Consider the following 16600-nt stretch of genomic DNA (forward strand, 5'->3'; position numbering starts at 1 on the left):
ACGAGCACCCTTTACTAAGAAGTTTACTTCTGGGTTTTTATTTGGACTTTATTACTACTTAGTGATTCCACTTTCCTGGAGCGCAGATTTGCCTGCCTGCCTAACGCAGGACTGCCTTTGCTCACCGTTCAACTGACCATTGCATTTTCAGTGAATGAACTGACAGTAAATGGGTGCACTGAAAGGGTTGATTGTACCCGAGAATTTCTCGGATGAACTACAGTGACCTCAATGATGTGTGAGTTGTTCAACAAACTTTCAAAGTACTGTACTGACCTCAAGGTCTTGGACCTCCTGACATCTTTTGTTGTGTTTTTAGAAGTGTCATGAACTACTACTTTCCATAATTTAACTGTAATTAAGTTGTGCTTAATAAAATCTGTGCTGTTGAGGAAGCAGACTTACAACACCCAGGAAGTATACATAGAAAACCAATTACGACAATGCTCACACACCTATCACTTTTCAAATGCAAAACTGAAAACAAGAGAATGAACAGAAGCAGCAAAGAAAATTCTGCTCTAAGATATAACAAAAAAACATATTACGAGGAGTGTAAAGCAAAGACAATAAGCTAGAGAATGATTAATACAGCCCTACAAGCAGACCACTCAACTTTCTCCAATCTTGAATAATAAAACAATCTGTTGACATACATCTGTCATTCTACAGAAGATTATAAGAAGAAGCAGACCAATAATTAACTTCAGGTACACAAAAAATGTAATACATAAATTAAAAAACGTAGTTTCTCAGGAAAATCTCTTCGACAGCCACATAACTGCAAACAAACATATTGCCAGTAATTGTTTATAATTCAATAAAATGACTTACAGTACCCAACAACCCCAAATCTTAGATCTAAATGACTTGGAAAAAACAAACAATGCAACAAAAATTAGACAATTCAAGACAACCAAGCCATTTTGAAAAGCTGATAATTTATACAACACAATAACAGCCATAAGATCTGGATTTGAATCAAGATGACAAACCTTCAGCACCATTGTAAAAATATTATAGAAGTAGAGAGAAATCAAGCCCAAGAAACAGATGAAAAGAAAGATCAAAATAATCTGAAAACCATAAAAATGAGGTGTGCATGGAAAAAGATTGACTTAAGTGGAACTGTACACACGACTGACCTGAAATTCAGTTAAACAGCAAATGTAATGACTATATTGATTCAACACTAACAGAAGTTACTTATCAATATATTACAATGGATTATTAAAAGATCACTTATGACAGCATGCATGCCCTTTTCTCACACTTTTATTAAACTGTGAGGGGGTGTTCAAAATGAAAGATACGAAACCACACTGTGGGTATAACTGAAGTCTCTACTCAAAAGTAATCACCAGACGCATGAGCAAAACTAGCCTATTGTTTCACAAGCTGAAGGATTCCCTGTTCCCAGAATTCCTGTAACTATGACAGGAGCCAGTCCTTCACTGCGTCCTTCAGTTCTTCGTCCAAGTTCAAGCACTTCCCTCTGAGATTTTCTTTTTGCAGACCAAACAAATGGAAGACACAAGGTGACATGGGCGGGCAGTGGGGCAGATGCTCAAGCCACTCCCATTTGAACTTTGCCATCAGACCGTGCGTGACCTTACAGGTGTGTCTCACCAGGCTGTTCATCTTTTTGATGAGTTCAGCTGTGATTACCATGTTCACCTGGCATGGTCTCAGGTCATCATTCAAACACTCCCAGCTTTATGAAAATGGGCATGTCACTTTCATGCTGACCCTTACACAGCATCTTCCCCGTATATGGCCACCACCTGGTGATTAATATTGCCTGGGTTAACCCCTTCCACTGTCACATTCTAATATAAGCTAACCAGCAATTTGAACATGACCCCCAACAAAAGAAAATTGTTCCACACTCTTCTCATTGTTTTACAACAGCCGAGAAATGCACATCAAGAAAAACTGCTGCCCTCGTGCAATATAAAATGCAATCAAGTAAAACATGAAGTACTGACACCAATATAAAAAAAAAGGCATTGCACACTGGATGGTCCTCCCACTGGCACCTCTGGGAGAGAAGTGTTAAAACCTTTTTTCTATCTTTGTGACAAACTATGTCCAACATGCCCAAACTGGACTTCACTAGTCTTGATTTGCTACTTGGTACCTCCAGGCATACATTTTCCCACTGACTAACACTGCTACTAAACAAGGCAACAGCACTTACTGAGGCAGCACTGGGCAATAAATTATTTTTGTTGTAAGTGTTCCTTGCTGTCATGTCAGCTTGCTCATTTCCTTGACTCATATAGCGTGGTACCCAGCAGAATAGTACTTCTTCCATTGAAATTTTAATATGTCAAGTGTGTCCTGAATGTTTTGGACCAGTTTGTTGGGTGCAAATGCTAAATGATCTGTAGACACTTAGGGAATCAGAGTAGACTGGAAAATTATTTTGTGGATTGCACCTCATCTACTCCAGTATCATCAGGAGCTTTGCATCATGCTGTAAATTCATCGAAGCTGAATCCTAACTCCACTGTCAAGAGAAACTACTGATTTCACGATCCTCCTTGGGCTCGTATAACTTAAATCTTTGTGCTCAATTTAAAATTCATAAATGAGCTTGTGTTTAATTTTAAAACCTGGGGTAAAAGCTTTATTGTGAAATGTAAAATTTAGAAATAGCCTAAGCCTCTTTGCTACTCACGGAGAATAATTACTTCGATCATGTGTTTCATTCAGGTCCATGTTAAATTAGTAACATTCTACTTCATTTCTCAACTGACTTTCCTCCAACTCCTATTAGTTCAGATCTGACCCCTACCGTGTTGAATTACAAGCAACTTATGGATTTTCTCTGTGCTCTAACAGGTTTACGCCTTTATTGCCTTTTAAGGAAACCATCCACGCTGATCATTTCAAAATCTCTGCTTGTAACTTGGCTAGTGGTAAGAAATGTGATGGCATCAATTCCTCATTTCCACTGCCTTCCTTCATATTCCTGGCCAGAGCTACGTTGCCTCTGGGCACCCAGGCAGAAACACACTGCAGGTCAATGCGAACACAAGGAAAAAAAAAAAAACAGTCGTTGTAGGGCTTTGCTGATGTTAAAACATACAAATTTTGCAACTTATCTGGTCAAGAATCAGTTTCCAGTACCACCCAATGATACTAGTTTGGAATTGGGCAAGACCAGAGTATGTAATTTCATCCATAGGTGGTTTGGAATTCTTGATACAAAACATAGGTTCAAATTCTGTTATTTCTGAGAACGCAATCTAGTTCTCTCCCTAGTAAGTAATGGGGAATAGACAAGGATGACACTTCTGGGTGTACTGGAATTCCACCTATATGCAGTTTAGGAAGAAATATGATTTACACTTACAAGAATCTTGGTTGTTGGTTTCTGATATAACTATTTTACGTAATTGTGAAAAAACTGCAATCAGATCTTTATGCAGAGACTATAAGAAATACTGAGAAACTGATGAACTTTAGCACCAATCATGTGTTTAATTTTGTTGAACTGTAATTTGTAAGCTTTGGTCACACAAATGGTTTTCTTCTTGAACTTTCGTAACACATTTATTTTACTACACAAAACTGCAACACTACCAGACAACATTTTTAAATTGTAGGCTACCTAGTGCCTCTCAGAAGCACCATCCTTTACCATAAAATCAATGTCTCCTTTTAGTACTTATGTTAGTCACAGATTGTGGAAAAGTAGAGCAAATTTGTTTTCTCTGGTACTTTCAAGTTAGTCTTATTAGTTATCATATTTAGTGAGTTCAGGATTCAGTCTGAACGGTTACTGGCAAATTCTAGTTTATATACAATTTATGGATAGTTGAAAATATATTTCATTTCTGATATCGAAGTAGGAATTATTTCGCCTTACCTGCATTTGCATTAAAATGAAAGTGCTGAACACAAATCTCAAGAGCTTTATCTAAACAAATGAAAGAATGAATGAAACCAAACTAATGCTGCACCCCCCCCCCCCCTCACACACACACCACAAACCAATATGTTCCCACTTTTGTTTCATATTCACATTTGAACTCTCTCACCAAGACTGTCACTTTAAAGCCTCACCCAGTTCTCAAAGGTTACACTTATTACGTCCTAAGCAAATAAATAAATGAAATGTGTTAACTGTGAAGGATAACTAATATTACCTATACTCTGACATTTCCAATTTAGGGATATCACTATACAAGTGGAAATGAACAAGATTTACCCCCCTCCCCCCCCCCCCCCCACTATTTAATGTGTAACTCAACCAAGTCTTGCACTTACGATAAGCTTCCATTTTCTCATTTAAAATTTCCTATCTTAACAAACTACTATTTACCATCATAAGTAAGCACCTGCTGAAATTCTCGGTTAAGGTATTTTATTTTGACTTCCTTTCAGGTTCATCCACAATCATCACAAACTATTTACGAATGTGACATTTACTAACGGAACCTCAGGTAAGAAACTTCCTGGCAGATTAAAACTGTGCGCCGGGCCGAGACTCGAACTCGGGACCTTTGCCTTTCGCGGGCAAGTGCTCTACCAACTGAGCTACCCAAGCACGACTCACGCCCCGTCCTCACAGCTTTACTTCTGCCAGTATCTTGCCTCCTACCTACCAAACTTTACAGAAGCTCTAGTTCTGCAAGGTTCGCAGGAGAGCTTCTGTAAAGTTTGGAAGGTAAGAGACAAGATACTGGCAGAAGTAAAGCTGCGAGGATGGAGCGTGAGTCGTGCTTAGGTAGCTCAGTTGGTAGAGCACTTGCCCGTGAAAGGCAAAGGTCCTGAGTTCAAGTCTCGGCCCAGCACACAGTTTTAATCTGCCAGGAAGTTTCATGTCAGCGCTCACTCCGCTGCAGAGTGAAAATCTCATTCTGGAATCCTACGTAAATTGGTAAGGAATGACATAAATTTTTTACAGTGAAATAGATAATTTGGAGAAATATGTTATTGACGACAAACAGAATACCTACATTACCCCAAACATATGCCACGAAACAAATGCGTAATTAACTTTTACTCAAAAAGCACCACAAAAAGTGATTAGAAGCAGACAACAATGGGACATTCTGGATTCATTTTACGCAAACTTCTAACTGGCGAATCAAGTCACTAATAGAGCAATAATGGAAAGTTTAGCTCAAAAGGACAAAGTAGTACGCCTATACCTCAAAATATGACATTTATATTTCAGATTGCATGGCATTTGTTGAAAACCTGCAGCAATAAATTCGTCTATAGGTATGTGGGACAGACTGAAACACTTAACTTCATAATGTTCAAGGAACTCAAACACTTAAGTCTAGTCTCTTTTTTACATATCCTACTGTCGCTTATCTCGCACACCTACAGTCTGCTCTTACTCTGTTATTACAGGTTTAAATATTTCATTTTCAAACAGGAACAACATACAAGTGGCATTAGTATTTCATTTATTTATATGTCAAGTTCCATAGGACCAAATTAAGGAGCAAATCTCGAAGGTCATGGAACATGTCAGTACGTAAAATTACAAAGTAAAAGTAATAACCGATAAAAATAAAATGTTTATGAACCCAAAAAAGTAAAGCCATAAGTGTAAGTAAACTAAATCAACAATACAACAAGAACAAGCTTAATTTTTCAAGGGGCTAACCAATAGAATAGAAAGAGTTACCCATGAGGAAACTCCAGTTTCGATTTTCGAGCATGTGGATTACAGCTAAGATTTTTGAATTTGACTGGTAGCTTATTGAAAACTGATGTAGTAGTATACTGCACACCTTTCCACGCAAGAGTTAAGGACGTCAGAGTCAAATGCAGGTTTGATTTCTGCTGAGTATTAACTGAGTGGAAGTTGTTTATTCTTGGGAATAAGCTAATATTGTTAACAAGAAATGACAGTAAGGTATATATACATTGAGAGGTCAATGTCATTCACTTCAGATACCATTCGAATAGTAAAAACTGCAGCACTAAGTTTGAAAAAGATCCTGAATGTGGGTTTTCCACAACAATTTACTACCTATCTGATTCACTAATCATATGCCCATTCTGTGAAAGTAAAACATTGGATTTTGTTGAATTATGTGTTAGAAACTGTAAAAACTGAGTCTTACTGTGATTTAGCATTAGTTTATTTTCTACACGCCATGAACTTAAGTCATGAACTGCACTATTTGAAACAGCCAACGTTGCACACAACATCCTTCACTAGCAAGCTAGTGTCATCAGCAAACAGAAATATTTTACAGTTACCTGTGATACTAGAGGGCATATCATTTATATAAACAAGGAACAGGAGCAGCCCTGAAACGGATACCTTGGGCACCCCCATTTGACTGTGCCCCACGCAGACTCCACATCACAGTCATTCTCAACACTGTGAATAATGACCTTTTGCTGTCTGTTGCTAAACTAAGAGGTGAACCAATTGTGAACTATTCCCCATATTCCGTAATGATCCAACTTCTGGAGCATTATTTTGTGATCAACACAATCAAACACCGTAGCTAAATATAAAATTATGCATTGCATTTGAAGCCTTCTGTCTAACCCAGCCAGTAAATAACAGAGAAAGGAGAATATAGCATTCTCAGCTGATAAACGACTTCTAAAACCGAACCGTACATTTGATAGCAAATCATGGCCAATAACTTTAGCAAAACACTTATGGCATAGAAATAGGTCTAAAATGTCTCCATTATCCCTTTCTCCCTTTTTATAAAGCTGCTTTACTACTGAGTAATCGTTCAGAAAACCGACTATTCCTAAAGGAAAAATTACAAATATAGCTAAATACAGGGCTAACATTATCAGCACAGCACTTTAATATTCTGCTAGGCACTCCCATCATATCCATGAGAGTCCTTAGTCTTCAGTGATTTAATTATTGACTCAATCTCCCCCTTGTCTGTATCACAGAGGAGTATTTCAGACATCAGTCTTAGAAAGGCATTTGCCAAGAGAGTTATATGGTTCCCTGCAGAGACTAAATTTTTGTTTAATTCACCAGCAATTCTCAGGAAATGATTGTTAAATACTGTACATATATCTGATTTATCAGTAACAGAAATATTTTACTAGGAACTGACTTTACATCGTCGACCTTGTGCTGCTGACCAGACACTTCCTTCACAGCTGACCATATGGTTTTAATTTGAACCAGCTATTCTGTTTGTGTACCACATACTCTTTGCCTTCCTAATAACATTGTTAAGCACCTTACAGTACTGTTTGTAATGGGAAACTGTAGCTTGATCATGACAACTTCTTACATTTGACATAGTTCCTGCTTTGTTCTACACGATATCCTTATCCCACTAGTCAGCTACCCACGCTACCTTTTACCGCTAGTACCCCATTTAGAATGTTCTAGTGGAAAGCAACTCTCAAACAGCATGACAACTGTATTGTGGAAAGCATTATATTTGTCATCTATGTTATTGGCACAATAAACATCCAGCCACTCTTGTTCCTTGATGAGGATTAAAAAACTCTCCATTGACATTGGATTATCTTAACTAGATAGTTTGCAATCATATGACATTTGTTTGAGTACAAAAGCCTTTTAGTGTTAAAATCTGTGCATCATTGTCTGAAAGGTCATTCACCAGTTTACTAACAGAATGCCCATCTAGTAATGAAGAATGAATAAAAATATTGTCTATGGCTGTGCTACTGTTACCCTGCACCCTAGTTGGAAAAAAAAAACAATCTGCATCAGATCATATGAATTTAGGAGACCTACCAACATCCTTTTTCTTGTACCATCATGTAGAAAATTTATATTGGAGTCACCACATGTAACCAATTTCTGGTACTTCCTATAAAGTGAATCAAGAACCCTCTCTAGCTTAAGCAGAAATGCCCTGAAGTCAGAGTTGGGTGACCTATAAACAAAATTAGAAATTAAGTTTCCCTAAATTCAACTGCCCCTGCACAACATTCAATTATCTGTTCAGTGCAGTGACATGATACGTCTATAGACTCAAATGGGATACTGTTTTTTTTTTTTTTTTTTTTTTTTTTTTTTTTTTTTTTTTTTTTTTTTATTATGTACATAGCCACTCCCCCACCCCACAAGGAACTGAACAGCCAGCTAATGTGTGTCCTGGTAAAGGGAGACTCTGAATTGTCAAAGAATTTAAGTGGTGCTACAATATACCAATAATTTCAGAGGAACATCTATAAGCAGTTCACCAACTTTATCTCTAATACCTCTCATATTTTGATGAAATACGCTAATTCTTTCTCTACTTAGAAAGAAGACATTTTCTGAAGGTGATCCCTTACAGGGACTTCCTTTAAGCACATATACCTATCAGCTGACTTCAACCTAAAAAGGGTGCAGCTCTAACACCAACTATTAACTATTACAGGAATTTTTCCATGAGTGATTCCACCACCACCCACTACACTGTCAATTAAAAACTTCACCAGCCTCCCCTTCCCATACCTATTGACGTGCAGATCATGTCTAGTGAAACCCAATTTACTGATAGACTCAACTGCCACCACTGAAATGTGGCCCCTGGGTCAATCCATACCAAGTGGTCCAGCACTAGTTGCTTGACCATCTCAGAAAATTTTTGTATTTGCTGGGTGAATTCCCCTACGTTAATTAGTCACAAGAATGTTTTTTAAAATTTATTGTTTATTATTTTGAAATGGCGGCCATATTTGTTCCAGGCCGCATGCGTTTTTTTGTATTTGCAAGCATCTACATCTTTTACAATTATTCAGTAGTGGATTGTCCTAAGCCTTTCAGATAAAATGAATTTAGTTCAACACACTCTGGGCTACAAATTAACGTCATTATCACTTAGCTAAATGTATTCTTCAATATATTTTTAAAAGTTCTAAGTTATCAGCCACAAATTTAAAAAAAACTCAATTTTTGAACAGTAGTTTTCCAAAGAAAGATTAATTTCTCAGCTTTAATATTTTTTCTGCTATTACACTGTATAGTATAGTTACTTTTTATACAGTATCAATGGTGAGTAGCTGACACTTAAAAGATATACTATTTTAAAAAATGTATTTTTGTAATTTTCTCATTTTGTGGCCTGCAATATCTTAGTTGGGGGACCAGATAAAAATCTGAAAATTTCACGGTTAACAGCCCTTTATATCAAACTTCATTATAAATTTCAAATTTGAGATTCAATTGGAAGTTATGGAAAAAAATACAAACAAGTCAGTAATATGTTTAACATCTGCAATATCTAGGCTTCTGGAATAAAATATTATCAGTTACAGTATATAATTTAATCATCTATGGTTATTTACTTTTTTAATTGAAAATAAACCTACTAATTACATTATATTGCTCTCGTTATTTGTTTTTAGTACATCACTCATTGAACATTTGAGAAATTTGTCCACTCAGTTTGGGTGTAAGATTATAAGTCTGCCCAGTCACTGTTGTAAATTCCATGAGAGACAGGTTCCTTAGTACTACTAAAAATATATTAAAGAATACATTCAGCTAAGTGATAATGATGTTAATTTGTAGCCCAGAGTGTGTTAACTAAATGCATTTCATCTGAAAGGCTTAGGACAATCCACTACTGAATAATTGTAAAAATGTAGATCCTTGCAAATAAGAAAAAAACGCATGCGGCCTGGAACAAATATGGCCACTATTATAAAATAATAAACAAATTTTTTAAAAATATTTTTGTGACTACTAAACTTTGGGGAATTCACCCAGCAAATATAAAATTTTTCTGAGATGGTCAAGCAACCAATTATTTTTTTCTTGGACCACTTAGTATGGATTGACCCCCACGCCCTCCGAGCCCTCTTCAGTCCCATGTTAACTCGCCTAACAGTCGGATTATGAGGCTGACCATGACGTTGAAAGAGTTGCATAAAACGCACATTAGTGCCACCAGTTTGAGTAGCTATCTTTACCAGGTTACTACCTACATCATATTCCCTGTCCCTATCAAGACTATTCCCTGATCACTACCTGATCCCCCTCCATAAAATTCCTACGTAACTTGCTTATCCTGTCACTCACCTGAGCCAACCCTGCACTAGACTTCACAACGCTGGTGACATGGTACGCACTCCCCAACACTTCCAGGAACTGCTGGCCCACACCTCTACTGTGCGAACTATCTAGCAGCAGAACCACCACCTTTCTGTTAGACTTCGCAACAGACCTAGGCCTCCTAACCACTGAGGACTTCTGCATGTTCCCGACATCTACAGCTTCAAGAGGCTCCTATCCACTCAACTCTGACATTTGATGAAATTTATTGCATGTACTCAAAGTACAACTGTCTGAACACCTCCTCCTCCTAGCTGCCTTCTTGCCAACTGCCAGTTCCCATTCCCCAGCACCCTTCACCCTCCTCCACCTATCTAGTTCCTCCTCTGCATATTGAAACTGCACCCAAAGGGCATAGATCTTATGCTCCTGCACCTCTATCAACTTATTTCTACTACAGATTCTGCATTCCCAGGAGAGGATCTTGTTAGAATGTCCACTGGTTTCCCCACTGCATTCCATCCAATGAAAATACACTGAATAAATCCCACACTGTAACCCACTACTCGCAAAGCCACAACGTAGCCCATGCACTTTTCACTCACGGCAAAATTTTACAGCTACTGAAGAAAACTAAACTTCTATGTTACCTAAGTTCTGTTACACCAGTTGCACTATTTATACAACTAAAAATAGCGGTCTTGATATTCTCTGTCTTACTGAGAAAGCAACTACTTTTATTAATAGTACTAAACCACAACTTATACCAATTCCAACAAAACTTCACAAACATTAACGAAAACCAGAAAATCCAAGCGGCCACTGGAACCCTAAATGAAGTTAAAACAGTGAATGAAAATTTTACTGAAGGATCAGGCCGTGATATTGTACACCACAAGTACTGAAATTCAAAAACCTTTTAATCACCATAAAACTTTTTGCTATTTTGTTCAGAAAACAATGTAGTTTCATATGCTATAGTCACTTTCCTTCTCAAAAAATTATTAGTGTGATTTTTTTCTCACACATTTAGAAAAAATAAAATATTTCCTGTTACGGAAGGACATTTCATTTTTATTATTTGTATCACACACATTGATGATCCTGTGACAAAATCTATGTGGGTACTTAAGTCAGCCTAACAGGAATACATTGGTATTAAAAGCTGGATTTTGGTATGTTTATCAAAGACATAAAATTTCCCGCAAAATTGTAAATGTCCATCCATAACAAATTGTTGACATAATTTCAATATAAAATATAATGAACAGTTAATATAAAATTTTCTTTTCCATAACTTCCTAATATAAGAGTATTATGATGTCTTCAGTACCATAAATCCACATGAAACACGACTATTTAATAAATATTTATTTTGTAAAATTTGTTACGGAAGGACATTTGTTATAAATGTCTATTTGAGTTTCCCCTCTAAAAATGAAACCAGCCACTCACAGCATGTCTTTACCTAGCTAGCCAATGAAACAATTCTGTCAGATGTTTTCCCTCTAGTTTTCTCTTCTCTCTCTACATTGTTGCATAGGTTTCAAGTGGCTGTTCATGCTGGAAGTGTAATATAGTGGTTATAAACAATTTGAAAGTAAGTATTTCTTTAATGTAAACAAAGTTAGTTTGTTTACGCGTAAGTCAAACATTTTTCGAATAAGCCTAATTACTTCAAAAGCCGGAGTGTATCAAATATTTACATGCTGAGACATCTTGTTAATATTGATAGTATTTATCTGACAACTTCCAAATATTTTTATAATTATTAGCAGTGAAGGAATATCATAGCCTACTCTGCAAAGACTAGGTGACATTGTTATGCGCAACACTTTTAAAAACATGTAAAAAGAATCTCATTTTTTGGCTTTGTAATTTTTAATTTATACTCTAAACAAACATGGCATATCTCCTTTGAGCTGAGCATATGTTCACTCTTTGAGCTTACTAATAAAATGTAATGTACATCAATGGCTTACTATGAAATTTTTTGACATTTAATATAAATTCAATTGCTTCTTTGGTTCAGTTATAGACTTAACAAGTTTCTTGAATATAGGTGCGGGTGTGATGGTCAAAACAGGTGCTGAGCATTCTAAGGAATGCAGAAAACTAAAAATGAATTATCCAGGAACAGCAGAAGTGTATCGTCAAAAAGATTGTGGGAGAAAGAAAGCAAAATAACAGCAGTTAATAGCTGAGGAAAACATAGGTCATTTACGAAAATATTAAAAAGAAAAGAAAAAGATGCAACGTGCCCTTGCTCGTCAAACCAGTGCAAATTCAACATTAAAAATGTCACCTAGCACATTAGGTAAAGCTACCGCTAGGATCAAGTGATGTCTCCCAAAATCACCTTCCGAGCATCCCGAAGTTCTTGGAAAACTTGTCAAATCCTTTTCACCTCAAAAACTTAATAATTTTTTCGAAGTCGCTGGATTTACTGCTAGGAATGTAAAACCAAAACAATCAGTATTTGAAAAAGAGATTCTGTGCCAAATCAAACAATACAGAAGGTGATACAATTTTATGAAAGTGATGACATAAGCTGGCAGTGCCCTGGCAGAAAGGAATTCATTTCTATTAAACGTGGTAAAGAGTACGTGCAAAAGATATTTTCGTTATACAATAATAAAGAAATTTATGAACTTTTCTGCAAAGAGTATGGGGAGTTACCCATCGGACTGTCAAAATTTAAACACTTACGACCAAAGCATGTTGTACCTATAACACTAAGAGATCGAGAAGTTAGTGTCTTTATTTACAACTATAGACTTTGACCAGGCATGTTTACAATGCACGTAGGCAGTTGCGCATGTTAAAACGTGTCCTTCCCGAAACAGACATTGTTGTACTAGAGGACTTCTCAGAAAACTGTTCGATAAAACATCAATCTGAGATCAGGTAGGCTCACTGGTGTTCACCCAATGTGTCTATTTTTACAGTCATTGTGTATTACAAGTGTCGTGAACTGAAGCATATAAACTACTGTGATTCTTTAGAACACAGTAAGGACAGTGTCCATGCTTTCAATCAGGCAATTTTAGGACATCTGCAAACAAAAGTTGGGTTTCCAATTTCACAAGTCATTACTTTAGTGATGGAGCTGCAAGTCAGTTCAAAAGCCGGTTCTCTGTTTGTGATCTTTTTCATGAAGAAGATTTTGGTGTAACAGATGATCGAAGTTACTTCGAAAAAGCTCATAGAAAGGGTCCACATGATGGCATCAGATGGGAACTGAAGAGTGTCATTTTTCGTTCCATACTCCAGAAAAAAACAGTAGTAAATAATGCAGAAGAATTTGCAACAGCTGCAAAAGATCTTGCACAACCCTCTTCTGATGAAAAACACGTCACACTTTTGGAAAATTCTGTTTTTTCTGGGCAGCATAGTAGTGGAAGGATCTAAAAACTTATTCAGAGTGCAAATGTTTTCAAGCAGCAGCAGAACCAAGTAGTTCAAAGCAAGTTAACAAAGTATTCAGTCTTGTCTAATGGGTCATTTTTACTTTGCAAAGTGTACAGTGATACAGCTGTTGTATACAGGTATGCATGCACTATTCATAAGTTTCATGCTGATAAAGACGTGATAAGTGATGAGAATGAAGTCAAGAGACAATACTAAAAACACATTTAAAATTGTCCAGAATGAAGTCTTTTAATGTTTCTCCTGGTGACATCATTTCTGTGTTATGTGAACCACATATTAATGGTGGTTCTGAAAGACTTACAAATTTTCAGACCCTGTTGTTGTTTATGAACAATAACTAAACGGAAGTTTTTTTATTCCTGGTACTTTCTTAAAAAAAATCTCAGCAACATTACTCATGCTTTCTTAAGCAAGTAGTTATGCCTAAGTATATAGTTTTTCAATTATTTTGAAATTTATAGATCATTTTCCAGTGTCACTTGATAAAATGTTTTAAATCATGTATGTACAAAGTCTACATTTTACTAACAATAATTTCACTTTCCTATGCTACATAATTGTAATTTCAGTAATTAATTAATATGTAACTTGTATGATAGCATTTATTGTTATAAAATTCAATGAAATGGAAACGAATTCCCACGCGTCTTTACAGAGCGTAGTGGAACGATGCGGGAGAACCACACCGCTTTACTAAGCTAGGTCCTAGTGGAGGTGGTTTGCCATTGCCTTCCTCCGATAGTGATGGGGATGATGATGACAACACAACACCCAATCATATCGAGGCAGGAAAAATCCCTGACCCCACCAGGAATCGAGCCCGGTACCCCGTGCTCGGGAAGCGAGAAGGCTGCCGCGAGACCACGAGCAGCGGACTATACAATTCAATAAGTAACAGTATATTTAGTATTAAAAGTAAAATTTGTATAGCTGGGTAAAAAATGTCCTTCCGTAACACTGCAGCTACTCACTTTCTTGGATGCAGCATTTAATCTAAGAGCTAAAAAAAATCTATTATGCCCTAAATTATATACTAAACACATGCAGTTCACCAATTAAAAAAATTGCTAAGTGAAACATAAACATCAAAGCAGGAATTCATCTCTATACTCAAGTATAAAAAACGCTGTGCTTTTTCTTGTCCTTCCGTAAAGCTCAGTAATCATAACAAATATTGAAAATATAGAAACTATTACTATTTAAATACATAAAAAATTTCATGTTGCTTTTAACAGTTTGCAGAATATATGTTGTGCCCTAGTTTTGCATTTCTAATTAAAGTTTTTTACCCAGATTTCTCAGAAAAGTGTCCTTCCGTAACAAAAAAAAATTGCGCGGACTGACCCTGAAATACTTCACTACAAACGCCAGCTGTAAACTAAAGCACGAAATTTACTAATCCACTTCAACGCACGGAAAAATCTGAAACACACAGAGTGAACGTTTCGAAAACTTTATTAAATCGTTATTTCGCCAGAAACAGAACGAAACACCGTTGAAAACTATGAATTTATTAACACTGTAACAGTGCCCAAATAACTTTGTCAGATCTTAGCTTTGTAACCGTTACAGCTGCAACCGCACGCCGCGAAATGTAAACACATTACGTTCTGGAAAGAGCGTCAGAAAATAAGCACCATATTTATTATTGCGTATTTCCGTATCTCCACTGCGGGAATCGCGCGTGTGGCTGATTCCACGACAAAGGCACAAATACGGACCAATTTTCCAAAGTGAAATAAACAAAGAACATAAAACTATTGAATTTTCCCGTAAAAAATATACCATAACAAAAAACACCCTTACAGAGAAATAGCACCTAACGTACGCAAAAAAATAACAAACCGAAAACATGACAAAAAAGTTTACAATTTTACTATTGTGAAAATCGAAACTAACATTAGCGGTGTGCCGAGGAGTAGAATTCTTTTAGGCTTGCGCAGTCACTAATATTTTACGGCAGGAAACAACTTATAAGGAAACATCCGGCTCAGTCACTTTCAATCGTCGCAGAAATTGCTGTTAAGTTCAAGATGGCGAACCGAGGAGAAAACGCAAAACTTTAACGTTTATCACTTTAAACCACATACAAGTGTATGACTGATATTACATTCACACTAAATTTAAGAAAGTACAATAATGCAATACGTACAATTTTCAGTAAGTGCCGCTTCCCCACAAAAAAAAGAAAAAAAAATTAGGATGCACACCAGTACTACCTCACACCACTACCAACTCGACACAACCAACGATTATCTGGCAAGTGGTCATTGGTCAGTATTTCGATCTATATTCGCTGAAGACAGTGACCTGTAGGTTCACAGCATCTGTGATTTTAGCGGCATTTTTTATTCTTCTTCGGATGTTCTCCTATGGTTTTTAAGGTCAAAAAATACTTTTTTATTTTTTCGTTCTGTGGATCATTGTACTTTTTAATGACAAACTTTTTGAAGGAGAATTTTTTTCTATGTCTCATCAGGGCCGAGGCACTGTTGCGCGAAAAGAAACTGAGTGGAAAGTGCCTAAAACAAAAGTGAAATGACGAAACTATTGAACCCATAATACGTGACAAGAGCGGGTATTAAGAGCAGTTAAATAAAATTATCTACGGACAATGCCATCCGTGATAAACCTGCAATCAGAAAGCGAATGTTACTACTTAAGGCCAATTCACACCTACCATCAAGTGCTGGAACCTCAAAACATTCCACAATGCATTTCAAATGGTGACATTCACACTTGGCGTCAGTGCCTTGGGACATCAGCTCACATCACGTTACCATCAAGATTTCTCGGGAAGAAAGTTGTGATGGTGACGTTGGTGGTGGTTCCTGAGGGGGAGGAGAGAACTGTCTCTCGTCGTCTGCTAATGTTAGAAGTTAACCTGTTTCCGCCGCGTTCACTCATGATATTATGGAGGTAAGAATTGAGGGAGACGCCGTGAGGTCACAGCTGTGAAGCTATATGAAGCCGAGGGTAGCCATCTCAATCCGACCAAAACATTGCTGCTGTAAGCTTGTGCACATAGGCTTGTCGCTCGCTTTTGGAAGGGTTTTGCGCTATTATGGTGACTTGTGTGGTGTTCGGATGTACGAATCGTTCTGATTGTGATGCGAAATCGAAGGGAATAACATTTTATGTGTAAGTTGTCTCGTTAAATGTGATTTTGCAACTTCATTGTGAATGAACGTG

At 36.9% G+C, this 16600-nt stretch overlaps 1 protein-coding gene and 1 non-coding gene across 4 annotated transcripts in view; both read right to left on the bottom strand.

The window, feature by feature from the left end:
* Window positions 1–15677, bottom strand: part of LOC126469888 (RNA-binding protein 1-like) — a 38549-nt gene extending 22872 nt beyond the window's left edge. For 2 of the 3 annotated variants that reach the window (XM_050097224.1, XM_050097226.1), the window contains exon 1: window positions 15308–15444. In XM_050097224.1, the coding sequence (XP_049953181.1) occupies window positions 15308–15309 (2 nt within the window). In that variant the 5' untranslated portion in view covers window positions 15310–15444. Of the gene's footprint in view, window positions 1–15307; window positions 15445–15560 lie in introns of those variants that run through there. The other variant, XM_050097225.1, reaches the window with a different exon arrangement.
* Trnas-cga (transfer RNA serine (anticodon CGA)) lies at window positions 4484–4558 on the bottom strand. The gene has a single exon. It is a non-coding gene; the product is annotated as a tRNA-Ser (tRNA).
* Window positions 15678–16600: the final 923 nt, after the last annotated feature.

This window comes from Schistocerca serialis, chromosome 3 (assembly GCF_023864345.2).
Source record: "Schistocerca serialis cubense isolate TAMUIC-IGC-003099 chromosome 3, iqSchSeri2.2, whole genome shotgun sequence".
Classification (NCBI taxonomy): domain Eukaryota; kingdom Metazoa; phylum Arthropoda; class Insecta; order Orthoptera; family Acrididae; genus Schistocerca; species Schistocerca serialis.